The 13,984-nt window shown below is 38.0% G+C and overlaps 1 protein-coding gene across 12 annotated transcripts in view; it reads left to right on the top strand.

Annotated features, from left to right (window-relative positions):
- STK33 (serine/threonine kinase 33) overlaps window positions 1-13,984 on the top strand; it is a 229,368-nt gene that overhangs the window by 134,023 nt on the left and 81,361 nt on the right. For 5 of the 12 annotated variants that reach the window (XM_030919023.1, XM_030919020.1, XM_030919018.1 and 2 more), the window contains 2 exons: window positions 2,879-3,264; window positions 4,685-4,798. In XM_030919023.1, coding sequence (XP_030774883.1) covers window positions 3,040-3,264; window positions 4,685-4,798 — 339 coding nt within the window. In that variant the 5' untranslated portion in view covers window positions 2,879-3,039. Of the gene's footprint in view, window positions 1-641; window positions 676-1,184; window positions 1,250-2,113; window positions 3,265-4,684; window positions 4,799-13,984 lie in introns of those variants that run through there. The other 7 variants (XM_030919017.1, XM_030919015.1, XM_030919019.1 and 4 more) reach the window with 4 other exon arrangements.

Here is a 13,984-nt window from a genome sequence, read left to right as displayed (position 1 = left end):
CTTGGTAGACTGGAGAGCAAAAATGAAACTTCTCAGTGAGTAATAGAAAAAATTCCTGTGCTTTGTGACTATAGCTACCGAGTACTTCTAAGGCAACTGATAAATCAGAAGGCTGGAGGAGCGAGAAGGTACTCAAAAGTCTATGACAATGTCAGTGATACAATAATGACTTATTGAAAAATTGATGAAAATGAAAGGAAATGCTTTCTGAACAAAGCTAAGAAAAGAATAGCTGTTTTTAGATCTCCCAAAATCTATCTTAAAATGAAAATTTTAATATTTAAAGATTCTGTTGAAAATTTGTGAATATATATATATATTTGTAAACCTTGAAGGATATTGTAAGTATGCTTTTAGGAGTACTGTTTATCATGAAGGAACTCAACTGCAGTTAAATAAAACTGTACGTTACAAATGCTTCTTACAATTTCTTATAAAAAGTACCGTAAAGTCAGTATTCTTAATGTATGCAAAAAATGATGTTTTACACGTCTGACATGGGACTTCTCTACACCTGCAGAGAGAAAGCACTATTTTTCCCAAACAGAAAGCCTATTAGTTGCAGATCTACTCCACTGCTCTGAGTCATTGATGGTTATAGGTTTTATACTTAATCTGAAATGCAAAACGTTTTCTTCTAGACCTGAAGTTAAATCATTTTGCAAAGTGATACGGGTTCATTCTGAATTTTCTTTGTCTTGCTACATATTCTTGAAAAACCAGGTTAAGTGTTTATAAGAGGGGTGTGTGTGTGTGTGTGTGTGTGTGTGTGTGTGTGTGTGTGTGTGTGTGTTTTGAGTGGCATCAGTTGCATTCTTTTCTTCCTCTGCCTGTCTGGAGAGCACTTTTAATGTGCCTGTCCCCATACTCTCCATTATAAGTTTTAATCACAATAGAAATTTTTTTCCTACCACTTTGATGAAAGGTTATATTTATTGGGCTGACTTATCTATTAATTCTATTTAACAATCTTATAATACACTGTATACATTACCTGGGGTAAATGTAAGTACAGCATTTAGGATTTTAAAATCTATTCACAAATGAGATTGACCTCTAAATCCCCCTTTTGGGGAACACTTACCATGGTCAGATTTTGGTTATTCTAAGTGAATAAAATGAACTGGATGGCTTTGCATGCTCTGAAACCATTTATATGAGAACCATCTGTTCAATAAAAGTAGGAGAGGACTCTACTATGAAACTTCCTGAGTGAAATGATAAGTGGCATGAAGAAAAGTAAAGCAAGGTAAGGGGCGGAGAGCATGGGCTTGTTGTTTTAGATGATGTGGTTAGGAAAGCCTTTCAAATGAGCAGAAGGCACAGTGAAGCACGGGAGCAAACTGTGTGAATGTTGGAGGGAAAAGCATCCCAGGCAGAGGAAGCAGAAGGACAAAGCCTTGAGAAGGGAGTATACTTGGCATATTAGAGGAGCAGCAAGAGGCTACTGTATCTGAGAGAGAGGAGATATGAAAACTGAGAGGTAGTGAAGAGTCCATTTATTTGGGACCTTATAGACAAAATTCAAGAAAATTTCTTTGTCATTTCTGTTTCTTAATCTTCCTCTTTAATTATGTTTTTCTAACTTTTAGATTTGACTGCACACTTAGTATATTTTTATCCTTTCTCCTCTGATTTTAATAAAGGTTTAAGAGTATAAATTTTCTTGTAAGTGCAGCTTTGCCTGCATTCTATTAAGCTTAATGGTCATAAGTCACATGGCTAACCCAATCTGAAAGAGAAGCCCGGAAATGTAGGATGTTAATGAGCATATTGCTGCCCCAAAGAAAATCAGAATTTTGTTCGTAAGAAAGAATGGGAGGACAACTTTTAGGTAAACTACCAGCAGTATCTTTTATAAAATCCTATGGGCCTGGCAGATTTTCCTGCCAATCACAATAGATAAGGATTAGATAAAAGTCAGCACAGCTTTCTGATTAGAAAACCAACTATTTCTTTAATGAAATAAATATATTTAATTTCCTATTCTAGTCAAGTTTATTGCAGTTCAAAGGATAATGGTATATTGCATATATCCCCAGCTTTATCAATCTATGACTACAAAATCTACTTTTAAAGACTATCTGAAATGGTATAGCATAAAACTATAATAATGTGCTCCCAATTACTTCTGGAAGTTTCTCAAGGTACTCCTTTATATGTACCGCAGAGTGTATTTTTCTTCCTCCTCAAATGAGATCCTTCCAACTTGCCACTATGCAGCTGCCAGTGGTCCTCATTAAGTAAAATGCTGCCATACCTATTTTAGGCTCAGGGAAAAATAGCACCCACTCATTTTTATTTTTGCTCAATATAAAAATGAGGATACTTATGAGGATACTTAAACTTTTAGGATTAGCTAGTTTTATAAAAAGTGAATTATTCACTCCTTTGTAAAGTATGTAATAGGAATTTGCTCTAATAATAAATAGATTAAGGTTTAAAATTTGAAACCATAATAATGTATGTTTAACACTAATATATTAAACCTTTTAAAAAACCACAACCGACATTAAGAAATACATTTCATACTGTGATCAAGTACACACGCACACACACACTCTATACATATATATCTGTCTAATTAAAAGTTTCACAGAAATTTCCAAGGAGGTATGCTAAATGCTCTATTATCTATCTGATTCTACTTTATTTTTAAAAAGTGATGTCAACCCACAAAGTGGATTTCATAACCCACTACTGCAGTTTGATAAGATGCTGTTTTAGACCATGTTTTTCAGCAGTTTTGTGGTCCTATTTTGTCCTTTTCATGTCTATACAGGATGCTTCTAGTGGCTAGTTGCTAGCTTTTCTCTGATTTCCAGGATGGTAATAGGATAAGAATTTATCTAAATGGTGATTTCTTTTCTTTCTGCAGCTCTCACGTGTGAATATGTGTCTAGTGCATCCTTAACTTAAGGACTTCACCAGTTCGAAGTTACAGTTTTCACCATCAACTACCTTATCCTTTCTGTTCTGGTTTTCTTCCTCAAACAGTGGAAGGATTTTTAAAGTTGCTTTTGTTGCAGAGTTAAACAAATGGCTGATAGTGACTTAGATAAAAAATCCATAGAATGCCCTGACTGTTCATCTGCTTCTCAGAAAGATGTACTTTGTGCGTGTTCCAGCAAAACAAGGGTTCCTCCAGTTTTAGTGGTGGAAATGTCACAGACGTCAAGCATTGGTAGTGCAGAGTCTTTAATTTCACTGGAGAGGAAAAAAGAAAAAAGTGTCAACAGAGACATAACCTCTGGGAAAGATTTGGTAAATATCAAAGATTCCACATCTAAGCACAAGTTGACATCCTGTTCCCTGATGGCACTCCTAGCTTCATCCATATCCCATGAGTTCTTGTTAGTTAATTCATTGCCTTCATAACTATTAAACATTTCTTTCTCACAGAAGAGGTGAGTAAATTTGGTTAGTAACTTGTTATATTATGTTTCCAACCACTGCCCAAATTAATTATTTCTCAGGACATGAGGTAATTAAACATATTATCCCAACTTCTTTTTTTAATGGTTTATACAGAAATGAATTGGTTTTCAAGTTGAATTAAATCTAAATTTTTGAGTATTTTCTTCAGCTGATGAAGAATGAGATTTATTGTTGTGGTTAAGTAAAGGGTAGTTATGGCTTTGTTATTTAAGTTGTGGTTGTCTAGGTGGAATATGAACTATACTTAACAAAATCAGTTTGCATTAGTTACAAATAATCTGTGGCTACCCGGTTGTACTGATTTTGATGTATTCATCTTTTAAAAAAAATTTTTTTGAGATGGACTTTTGCTCTTGTTGCCTAGGCTGTAATGCAATGGCACGATCTCAGCTCACCGCAACCTCTGCCTCCTGGGTTCAAGTGATTCTCCTACCTCAGCCTCCTGAGTAGCTGGGATTACAGGCATGTGCCACCATACCCAGCTAATTTTTTGTATTTTTAGTAGAGAGGGGGTTTCTCCATGTTAGTCAGGCTGGTCTCGAACTCCGGACCTCATGGAGGACCTCCCACCTCGGCCTCCCAAAGTGCTGGGATTACAGGCATGAGCCACTGTGCCTGGCCATATTCATCTGTATATAGAATAGGCAATGTGTAAGATTGTGGTTGATACAGCACAACTTTGGAGACAGAGAGCAATAAGCCTAAGAAAAGTCAGGTTCCCATTCCTCAAAATTGTACCTTCTTCATATGTTCTCCCTTGACTGTTATTTCTGATTTGTGTTACCATATAGTTACTGCTATATGGATGTCTCAGAGTGAGTTGTTACTATGTTATTTTCACTCAAAGCATATTTTTGAGTGGCCAATAATTTATGTATAAGCTATTTGAGATGGTTGTTAAATTGTGAAAGGAGAGTGATTGAGAAAGCTATAAAGTTGCTTTCTTTGATTTCAGAGAATGACTAGGTAAACTTTGATGAATCTGCTGTGCTGGTTATCATGTAGACTTTCCTGGATTCAGGGGATTAGATTGAATAACTTCTTAAGGTCTCCTTTAACCTAATGAGCCAATGAATTGCGTAGGGCTTAGAATTTGAAAAAGACAGTAAACAATCTTGTACATAGTAAACATGGCACACGTTAAGGAGTTACCAGATTATCTAAATTAGGATTCTTTGTCAACCAAGAATATTATATCTTAAAGTTGTTGTTTTATTTATTAATTTTTTCTTTTTTTTGATCCCAGCCCTCAAGAACCTCAAATGTAGAGAGAAAAGCATCTCAACAACAGTGGGGTCGGGGCAACTTTACAGAAGGGAAAGTTCCTCACATAAGGATTGAGAATGGAGCTGCTATTGAGGTATATAGAAAGCAAATTAAGCTACTGTGAGCTTTCAGGTTTCTTTTAAGTCAATGGTTAATGGAAAAAAATGATTTAAAAATAAATCTCTAAAGAAAATAAGTAAAGAAAAGAGGAAACATACCATTTTCAAGTATGGTAACATTTTACTAAAGAAAATACAGATTAATTATTTTCTGTTTATGGAGGACCAAGTGGATTTTAATTAAGGTGGAGAACATTTTCATTAGATAAAATGAGGATAGTTTCATCTTCAGGTCTTGGCCATTGCTGAAAGCAATAGTGGAGTCTTTGTTTAGACCTTTTCATGATGCAGAAAAGGACTAGATGATTTTAGTTAGTTTGGCTGTTCACTTCCTTGATAGTGAGGCCAGAATCTCCCTCATGAGCTCCTCCATCTTTTCCATCCTGCGATTGGATAAATACCAGTATTATTTTTCCAGGATTCAAATTATTATATAAAATATGAATTAAATATTAGAACAATAAAAAATTAAAATGTGTGTTTTTACATTAAAGAAACTGCAGTAAGAACAACCACAAAAAGAAGAAAATTGCATTAATGTTACCATTTAAATTGCTTTGGGGCACCACAAATTGCACCCATTTAAGATGGTATACTTAATAAATGTTTATGTTCTGATTGCTCAGCTGACTGACCACTCTTCATCTCTCTCCCTCTCCTTCGGCCTCCCTAGTGCCTGATACACAAAAATATTGAAACTAGGCCAATTATTAATCCTACAGTGGTCACGTGAAAGGGAGAGTTGCATGTCTTTCTCTTTAAATCAAAAGCTAGAAATGATCAAGCCTGACGTCAAAACTTGTTTTAAAAGATATTTGGCAACTTACATGAAGTGCTTAGAAAAGCTGCCTGGCCTGAGAAACTCTTGACTTGAAAAGTTTAAATTTCTCCCCTTTAATTAAAGGCCTGTACTTACAACACACACAGATAAATTTACCAAGTTTTAAATTTAGTCTTGGGCGAGGCGTGATGATTCATGCCTGTTATCCCAGCATTTTGGTTTTCTTTTTAATTATTATTATTATTATTATTATTATTATTATTATTTTATCATACTTTAAGTTCTAGGGTACATGTGCATAATGTGCAGGTTTGTTACATATGTATACTTGTGCCATGTTGGTGTGCTGCACCCATCAACTCATCAGCACGCATCAATTCGTCATTTATATCACGTATAACTCCCAGTGCAGTCCTTCCCCCCTCCCCCCTCCCCATGATAGGCCCCGATGTGTGATGTTCCCCTTCCCGAGTCCAAGTGATCTCATTGTTCAGTTCCCACCTATGAGTGAGAACATGTGGTGTTTGGTTTTCTGTTCTTGTGATAGTTTGCTAAGAATGATGGTTTCCAGCTGCATCCATGTCCCTACAAAGGACACAAACTCATCCTTTTTTATGGATGCATAATATTCCATGGTGTATATATGCCACATTTTCTTAATCCAGTCTGTCACAGATGGACATTTGGGTTGATTCCAAGTCTTTGCTATTGTGAATAGTGCCGCAATAAACATACGTGTGCATGTGTCTTTATAGCAGCATGATTTAGAATCCTTTGGGTATATACCCAGTAGTGGGATGGCTGGGTCATATGGTACATCTAGTTCTAGATCCTTGAGGAATCGCCATACTGTTTTCCATAATGGTTGAACTAGTTTACAATCCCACCAACAGTGTAAAAGTGTTCCTATTTCTCCACATCCTCTCCAGCACCTGTTGTTTCCTGACTTTTTAATGATTGCCATTCTAACTGGTGTGAGATGGTATCTCATTGGGGTTTTGATTTGCATTTCTCTGATGGCCAGTGATGATGAGCATTTTTTCATGTGTCTGTTGGCTGTATGAATGTCTTCTTTTGAGAAATGTCTGTTCATATCCTTTGCCCACTTTTTGATGGGGTTGTTTGTTTTTTTCTTGTAAATTTGTTTGAGTTCTTTGTGGATTCTGGATATTAGCCCTTTGTCAGATGAGTAGATTGCAAAAATTTTCTCCCATTCTGTAGGTTGCCTGTTCACTCTGATGGTAGTTTCTTTTGCTGTGCAGAAGCTCTTTAGTTTAATTAGATCCCATTTGTCAATTTTGGCTTTTGCTGCCGTTGCTTTTGGTGTTTTAGACATGAAGTCCTTGCCCATGCCTATGTCCTGAATGGTACTACCTAGGTTTTCTTCTACGGTTTTTATGGTATTAGGTCTAACATTTAAGTCTCTAATCCATCTTGAATTAATTTTCATATAAGGAGTAAGGAAAGGATCCAGTTTCAGCTTTCTACTTATGGCTAGCCAATTTTCCCAGCACCATTTATTAAATAGGGAATCCTTTCCCCATTTCTTGTTTCTCTCAGGTTTGTCAAAGATCAGATGGCTGTAGATGTGTGGTATTATTTCTGAGGACTCTGTTCTGTTCCATTGGTCTATATCTCTGTTTTGGTACCAGTACCATGCTGTTTTGGTTACTGTAGCCTTGTAGTATAGTTTGAAGTCAGGTAGCGTGATGCCTCCAGCTTTGTTCTTATGACTTAGAATTGTCTTGGCAATGCGGGCTCTTTTTTGGTTCCATATGAACTTTAAAGCAGTTTTTTCCAATTCCGTGAAGAAACTCATTGGTAGCTTGATGGGGATGGCATTGAATCTATAAATTACCTTGGGCAGTATGGCCATTTTCACGATATTGATTCTTCCTATCCATGAGCATGGTATGTTCTTCCATTTCTTAGTGTCCTCTTTTATTTCACTGAGCAGTGGTTTGTAGTTCTTGAAGAGGTCCTTTACATCCCTTGTAAGTTGGATTCCTAGGTATTTCATTCTCTTTGAAGTAATTGTGAATGGAAGTTCATTCATGATTTGGCTCTCTGTTTGTTTGTTACTGGTGTATAAGAATGCTTGTGATTTTTGCACATTAATTTTGTATCCTGAGACTTTGCTGAAGTTGCTTATCAGCTTAAGGAGATTTTGGGCTGAGACAATGGGGTTTTCTAAATATACAATCATGTCATCTGCAAACAGGGACAATTTGACTTCTTCTTTTCCTAACTGAATACCCTTGATTTCTTTCTCTTGCCTGATTGCCCTAGCCAGAACTTCCAACACTATGTTGAATAGGAGTGGTGAGAGAGGGCATCCCTGTCTTGTGCCGGTTGTCAAAGGGAATTTTTCCAGTTTTTGCCCATTCAGTATGATATTGGCTGTGGGTTTGTCATAAGTAGCTCTTATTATTTTGAGGTACTTTCCATCAATACCGAATTTATTGAGCGTTTTTAGCCTGAAGGGCTGTTGAATCTTGTCAAAAGCCTTTTCTGCATCTATTGAGATAATCATGTGGTTCTTGTCTTTGGTTCTGTTTATATGCTGGATTACGTTTATTGATTTGCAAATGTTGAACCAGCCTTGCATCCCAGGGATGAAGCCCACTTGATCATGGTGGATAAGGTTTTTGATGTGCTGCTGAATCCGGTTTGCCAGTATTTTATTGAGGATTTTTGCATCGATGTTCATCAGGGATATTGCTGTAAAATTCTCTTTTTTTTGTTGTGTCTCCCAGGCTTTGGTATCAGGATGAAGTTGGCCTCATAAAATGAGTTAGGGAGGATTCCCTCTTTTTCTATAGATTGGAATAGTTTCAGAAGGAATGGTACCAGCTCCTCCTTGTACCTCTGGTAGAATTCAGCTGTGAATCCATCTGGTCCTGGACTTGTTTTAGTTGGTAGGCCATTAATTATTGCCTCAATTTCAGAGCCTGCTATTGGTCTATTCAGGGTTTCAACTTCTTCCTGGTTTAGTCTTGGAAGAGTGTAAGTGTCCAGGAAATTATCCCATTTCTTCTAGATTTTCTAGTTTATTTGCGTAGAGGTGTTTATAGTATTCTCTGATGGTAGTTTGTATTTCTGTGGGGTCAGTGGTGATATCCCCTGTATCATTTTTTATTGCGTATATTTGATTCTTCTCTCTTTTCTTCTTTATTAGTCTTGCTAGCGGTCTGTCAATTTTGTTGATTTTTTCAAAAAACCAACTCCTGGATTCATTGATTTTTTGGAGGGTTTTTGTGTCTCTATCTCCTTCAGTTCTGCTCTGATCTTCGTTATTTCTTGCCTTCTGCTAGCTTTTGAATGTGTTTGCTCTTGCTTCTCCAGTTCTTTTAATTGTGATGTTAGAGTGTCAATTTTAGATCTTTCCAGCTTTCTCTTGTGGTCATTTAGTGCTATAAATTTCCCTCTACACACTGCTTTAAACATGTCCCAGAGATTCTGGTATGTTGTATCTTTGTTCTCATTGGTTTCAAAGAGCATCTTTATTTCTGCCTTCATTTCATTATGTACCCAGTAGTCATTCAGGAGCAGGTTGTTCAGTTTCCATGTAGTTGAGCGGTTTTGATTGAGTTTCATAGTCCTGAGTTCTAGTTTGATTGCACTGTGGTCTGAGAGACAGTTTGTTATAATTTCTGTTCTTTTACATTTGCTAAGGAGTGCTTTACTTCCAATTATGTGGTCAATTTTGGAATAAGTGCGATGTGGTGCTGAGAAGAATGTATATTCTGTTGATTTGGGGTGGAGAGTTCTGTAGATGTCTATTAGGTCCGCTTGGTGCAGAGATGAGTTCAATTCCTGGATATCCTTGTTAAATTTCTGTCTCGTTGATCTGTCTAATGTTGACAGTGGAGTGTTGAAATCTCCCATTATTATTGTATGGGAGGCTAAGACTCTTTGTAAGTCTCTAAGGACTTGCTTTATGAATCTGGGTGCTCCTGTATTGGGTGCATATATATTTAGGATAGTTAGCTCTTCCTGTTGAATTGATCCCTTTACCATTATGTAATGGCCTTCTTTGTCTCTTTTGATCTTTGATGGTTTAAAGTCTATTTTATCAGAGACTAGGATTTCAACCCCTGCTTTTTTTTGTTCTCCATTTGTTTGGTAGATCTTCCTCCATCCCTTTATTTTGAGCCTATGTATGTCTCTGCATGTGAGATGGGTCTCCTGAATACAGCAGACTGGTGGGTCTTGAGTCTTTATCCAGTTTGCCAGTCTGTGTCTTTTAATTGGAGCATTTAGTCCATTAACATTTAAGGTTAATATTGTTATGTGTGAACTTGATCCTGCCATTATGATATTAACTGGTTATTTTGCTCGTTAGTTGATGCGGTTTCTTCCTAGCCTCGATGGTCTTTACATTTTGGCATGTTTTTGCAATGGCTAGTACCGGTTGTTCCTTTCCATGTTTAGGGCTTCCTTCAGGGTCGCTTGTAAGGCAGGCCTGGTGGTGACAAAATCTCTAAGCATTTACTTATCTATAAAGGATTTTATTTCTCCTTCACTGATGAAACTTAGTTTGGCTGGATATGAAATTCTGGGTTGAAAATTCTTTTCTTTAAGAACGTTGAATATTGGCCCCCACTCTCTTCTGGCTTGTAGAGTTTCTGCCGAGAGATCTGCTGTTAGTGTGAATGGGCTTCCCTTTGTGGGTAACCCGACCTTTCTCTCTGGCTGCCCTTAAGATTTTTTCCTTCATTTCAACTTTGGTGAATCTGGCAATTATGTGTCTTGGAGTTGCTCTTCTCGAGGAGTATCTTTGTGGTGTTCTCTGTATTTCCTGAATTTGAATGTTGGCCTGCCCTACTAGGTTGGGGAAGTTCTCCTGGATGATATCCTGAAGAGTGTTTTCCAACTTGGTTCCATTTTCCCCCTCACTTTCAGGCACCCCATTGAGACGTAGATTTGGTCTTTTTACATAATCCCATACTTCTTGCAGGCTTTGTTCATTTCTTTTTCTTCTTTTTTCTTTTGGTTTCTCTTCTCGCTTCATTTCATTCATTTGATCCTCAATCGCTGATACTCTTTCTTCCAGTTGATCGAGTCGGTTACTGAAGCTTGTGGATTTGTCATGTATTTCTCGTGTCATGGTTTTCATCTCTGTCATTTCGTTTATGACCTTCTCTGCATTAATTATTCTAGCTATCAATTCTTCCACTCTTTTTTCAAGATTTTTAGTTTCTTTGCACTGGGTACGTAATTCCTCCTTTAGCTCTGAGAAGTTTGATGGACTGAATCCTTCTTCTCTCATCTCGTCAAAGTCATTCTCTGACCAGCTTTGATCCGTTGCTGGCGATGAGCTGCGCTCCTTTGCAGGGGGAGATGTGCTCTTATTTCTTGAATTTCCAGCTTTTCTGCCCTGCTTCTTCCCCATCTTCGTGGTTTTATCTGCCTGTGGTCTTTGATGATGGTGACATACTGATGGGGTTTTGGTATAGGTGTTCTTCCTGTTTGATAGTTTTCCTTCTAATAGTCAGGACCCTCAGCTGTAGGTCTGTTGGAGATTGCTTGAGGTCCATTCCAGACCCTGTTTGCCTGGGTATCAGCAGTAGAGGTTGCAGAAGATAGAATATTGCTGACCAGCGAGTGTACCTGTCTGATTCTTACTTTGGAAGCTTCCTCTCAGGGGTGTACTCCACCGTGTGAGGTGTGGGGTGTCAGACTGCCCCTAGTGGGGGATGTCTCCCAGTTAGGCCACTCAAGGGTCAGGGACCCACTTGAGCAGGCAGTCTGTCCCTTCTCAGATCTCAACCTCCGTGTTGGGAGATCCACTGCTCTCTTCAAAGCTGTCAGACAGAGTTGTTCACCTCTGCACAGGCCTCTGCTGCTTCCCCTGTTGTTGTTTAGCTGTGCCCTGTCCCCAGAGGTGGAGTCTACAGAGACAGGCAGGTTTCCTTGAGCTGCTGTGAGCTCCACCCAGTTCGAGCTTCCCAGCGGCTTTGTTCACCTACTTAAGCCTCAGCAATGGCAGGCGCCCCTCCCCCAGCCTCGCTGCTACCGTTTCGGTTAGATGGCAGACTGCTGTGCTAGCAATGACGGAGGCTCCGTGGGCGTGGGACCCTCCCAGCCAGGTGTGGGTATAATCTCCTGGTGTGCCCGTTTGCTTAAAGCGCAGCATTCGGGTGGGAATTACCCAATTTTCCAGGTGTTGTGTGTCTCCTCAGTTTCCCTGGCTAGGAAAAGGGATTCCCTTCCCCCTTGCGCTTCCCAGTTGAGGCAATGCCTCACCCTGCTTCAGCTCTGGCTGGTTGGGCTGCAGCAGCTGACCAGCACCAATTGTCCGGCACTCCCCAGTGAGATGACCCCATTACCTCAGTTGAAAATGCAGAAATCACCGGTCTTCTGTGTGGCTCGCGCTGGGAGTTGGAGACTGGAGCTGTTCCTATTCGGCCATCTTGCTCCGCCCCTTATCCCAGCATTTTGAAAGGCTGAGGAAGGAGGATCACTTGAGGCCAAGAGTTTGAGACCAGACTGGGCAACACAGCAAAACTCCTTCTCTACAAAATTTGTTTAAAATATTAGCAGGGTATAGTGGCATGCGACTGTAGTCCTGGCTACTGTGGGGATGCTGAGATGTGAGTATCACTTGAGCCCAGAAGTTTGAAGCTGCAGTGAGCTATGATCATACTGCTGCATTCTAGCCTGGGTGACAGAGTGAGACCTTGTCTCCAAAAACAATAAAATAAATAAATAACAAATTTAGTCTTAAGAGCTTTTATGAAAGGAAATTGTGTTCATTGTGAAAAATTAGGCAAATATAAGTATGGAGAAAATAAAAATCATCAACCAGATATAACCAATTTAAAAATTATTACCTTCACTTTTTCTATGCATGTACTAGTTTTGTTTTATTTTTCTTTAACATTTTTCCTGTTTTAAATTAGGGGATATTTCAAATATATATATGTATTTTAAAGAAGTAACCTTAACCTGGTGTAGCTGAAGTTGAAGCTTCTATTCCCCCATAAAATAGGCTCATTTTAAATATTTTAAACATTTCAGAAGGGTATAAAGAAGGAAATTACAATCATCCACAATTCTATTACCCTTACATAACTACTTTTAATATTTAGATGAACATTTTCCCAGATATCCATGTAAGCACCTCTGCATACATACATTTTCATAATGAAATCATATCTTATGTGCTTTTCACACTGCACACTATGTCATGGACTTCTTCTGTGTCAATAAAAATAGATCTACATTATCATTTTAATAATATCCTTACACAATTATTAGAAATATTAAACTATTTTCTCCTTCATCACCATGTGTTAATATCAAAGCAGTTAGTTGAACAAAGTGATTAGTTTATAAAAAACTAGTTGGCCATTTCTCATTTTAGAATTCCTATTTAAACAGTATTGAAATACTGTCTTCAAATTGTGGTTCCATTTAGAGAGAAAATGAAAGTTTAACTTTTAAAGGACAAGAAAAATTGTGGAAATGGTTATGAAGAGATTATTTTGTTAATGAGAAAAGGGTAAATGACCATTTTAGTTGAGATTTAACTCACTTTATAAGATATAAGCATATTTCATCATATTGTGCTTTGATTTATTGCCCTCTGCAGATCTTGCATCTTTTACAAATTTGAAGGTTTGGCAACTGTGTCAAGCAAGTCTGTTGGTGCCATTTTTCCAAAAGCATATGCTCATTTTGTGCCTTTGTGTCACATTTTTGTAATTCTCACAGTATTTCTAACTTTTTCTTCATTATTGTATCTATTGTGATCTGTGATCTGTGATTTTTGATGTTACTATTGTACTTGTTTGGGGGTGTCACAAATTGCACCCATATAAGATGGCATACTTAATAAGTGTTGTGTGCATTCTGATTGCTCCAGTGACTGACCATTCTTCCATCTCTCTCCCTCTCCTTGGCCCTTCCTAGTCCCTGAGAGACAATATTAAAGTCAGGACAATTAATAACCCTGCAGTGTTTCAAGTGAAAGGAAGAGTTACATGTCTTTCACTTTAAATCAAAAGCCAGAAATGATTAGGTCTAATGAGGAGGGCATGTTGAAGGCCAAGATAGGCTACAAGCTAGTCCTCTTGCACCAGTTAACCAAGTTTTTAATGCAAAAGAAAAGTTGTTGAATGAAATTAAAAGTGCTATTCCAGTGAATACATGACTGATAAGCAGAACAGCTTTGTTGCTGATATGGAGAAAGTTTGAGTGACTTGGAAGAAGATCAAACCAAGCACAACATTCCCTTAAACCAAAGCCTAATCCAGAGCAAGTCCCTAACTCTTTTCAGTTTTGTGAAGGGGAGAGAAGTGAGGATGTTGTAGGAGAAAAGCTTGAAGCCAGCACAGGTTGGTTCAGGAGGTTTAAGGAAAGTAGCTGTCTGTAT

Source organism: Rhinopithecus roxellana, chromosome 15 (assembly GCF_007565055.1).
Source record: "Rhinopithecus roxellana isolate Shanxi Qingling chromosome 15, ASM756505v1, whole genome shotgun sequence".
Taxonomy (NCBI): domain Eukaryota; kingdom Metazoa; phylum Chordata; class Mammalia; order Primates; family Cercopithecidae; genus Rhinopithecus; species Rhinopithecus roxellana.
Note: the sequence above shows the minus strand (reverse complement) of the source record. Positions and strands in the feature narration are given on the sequence as shown.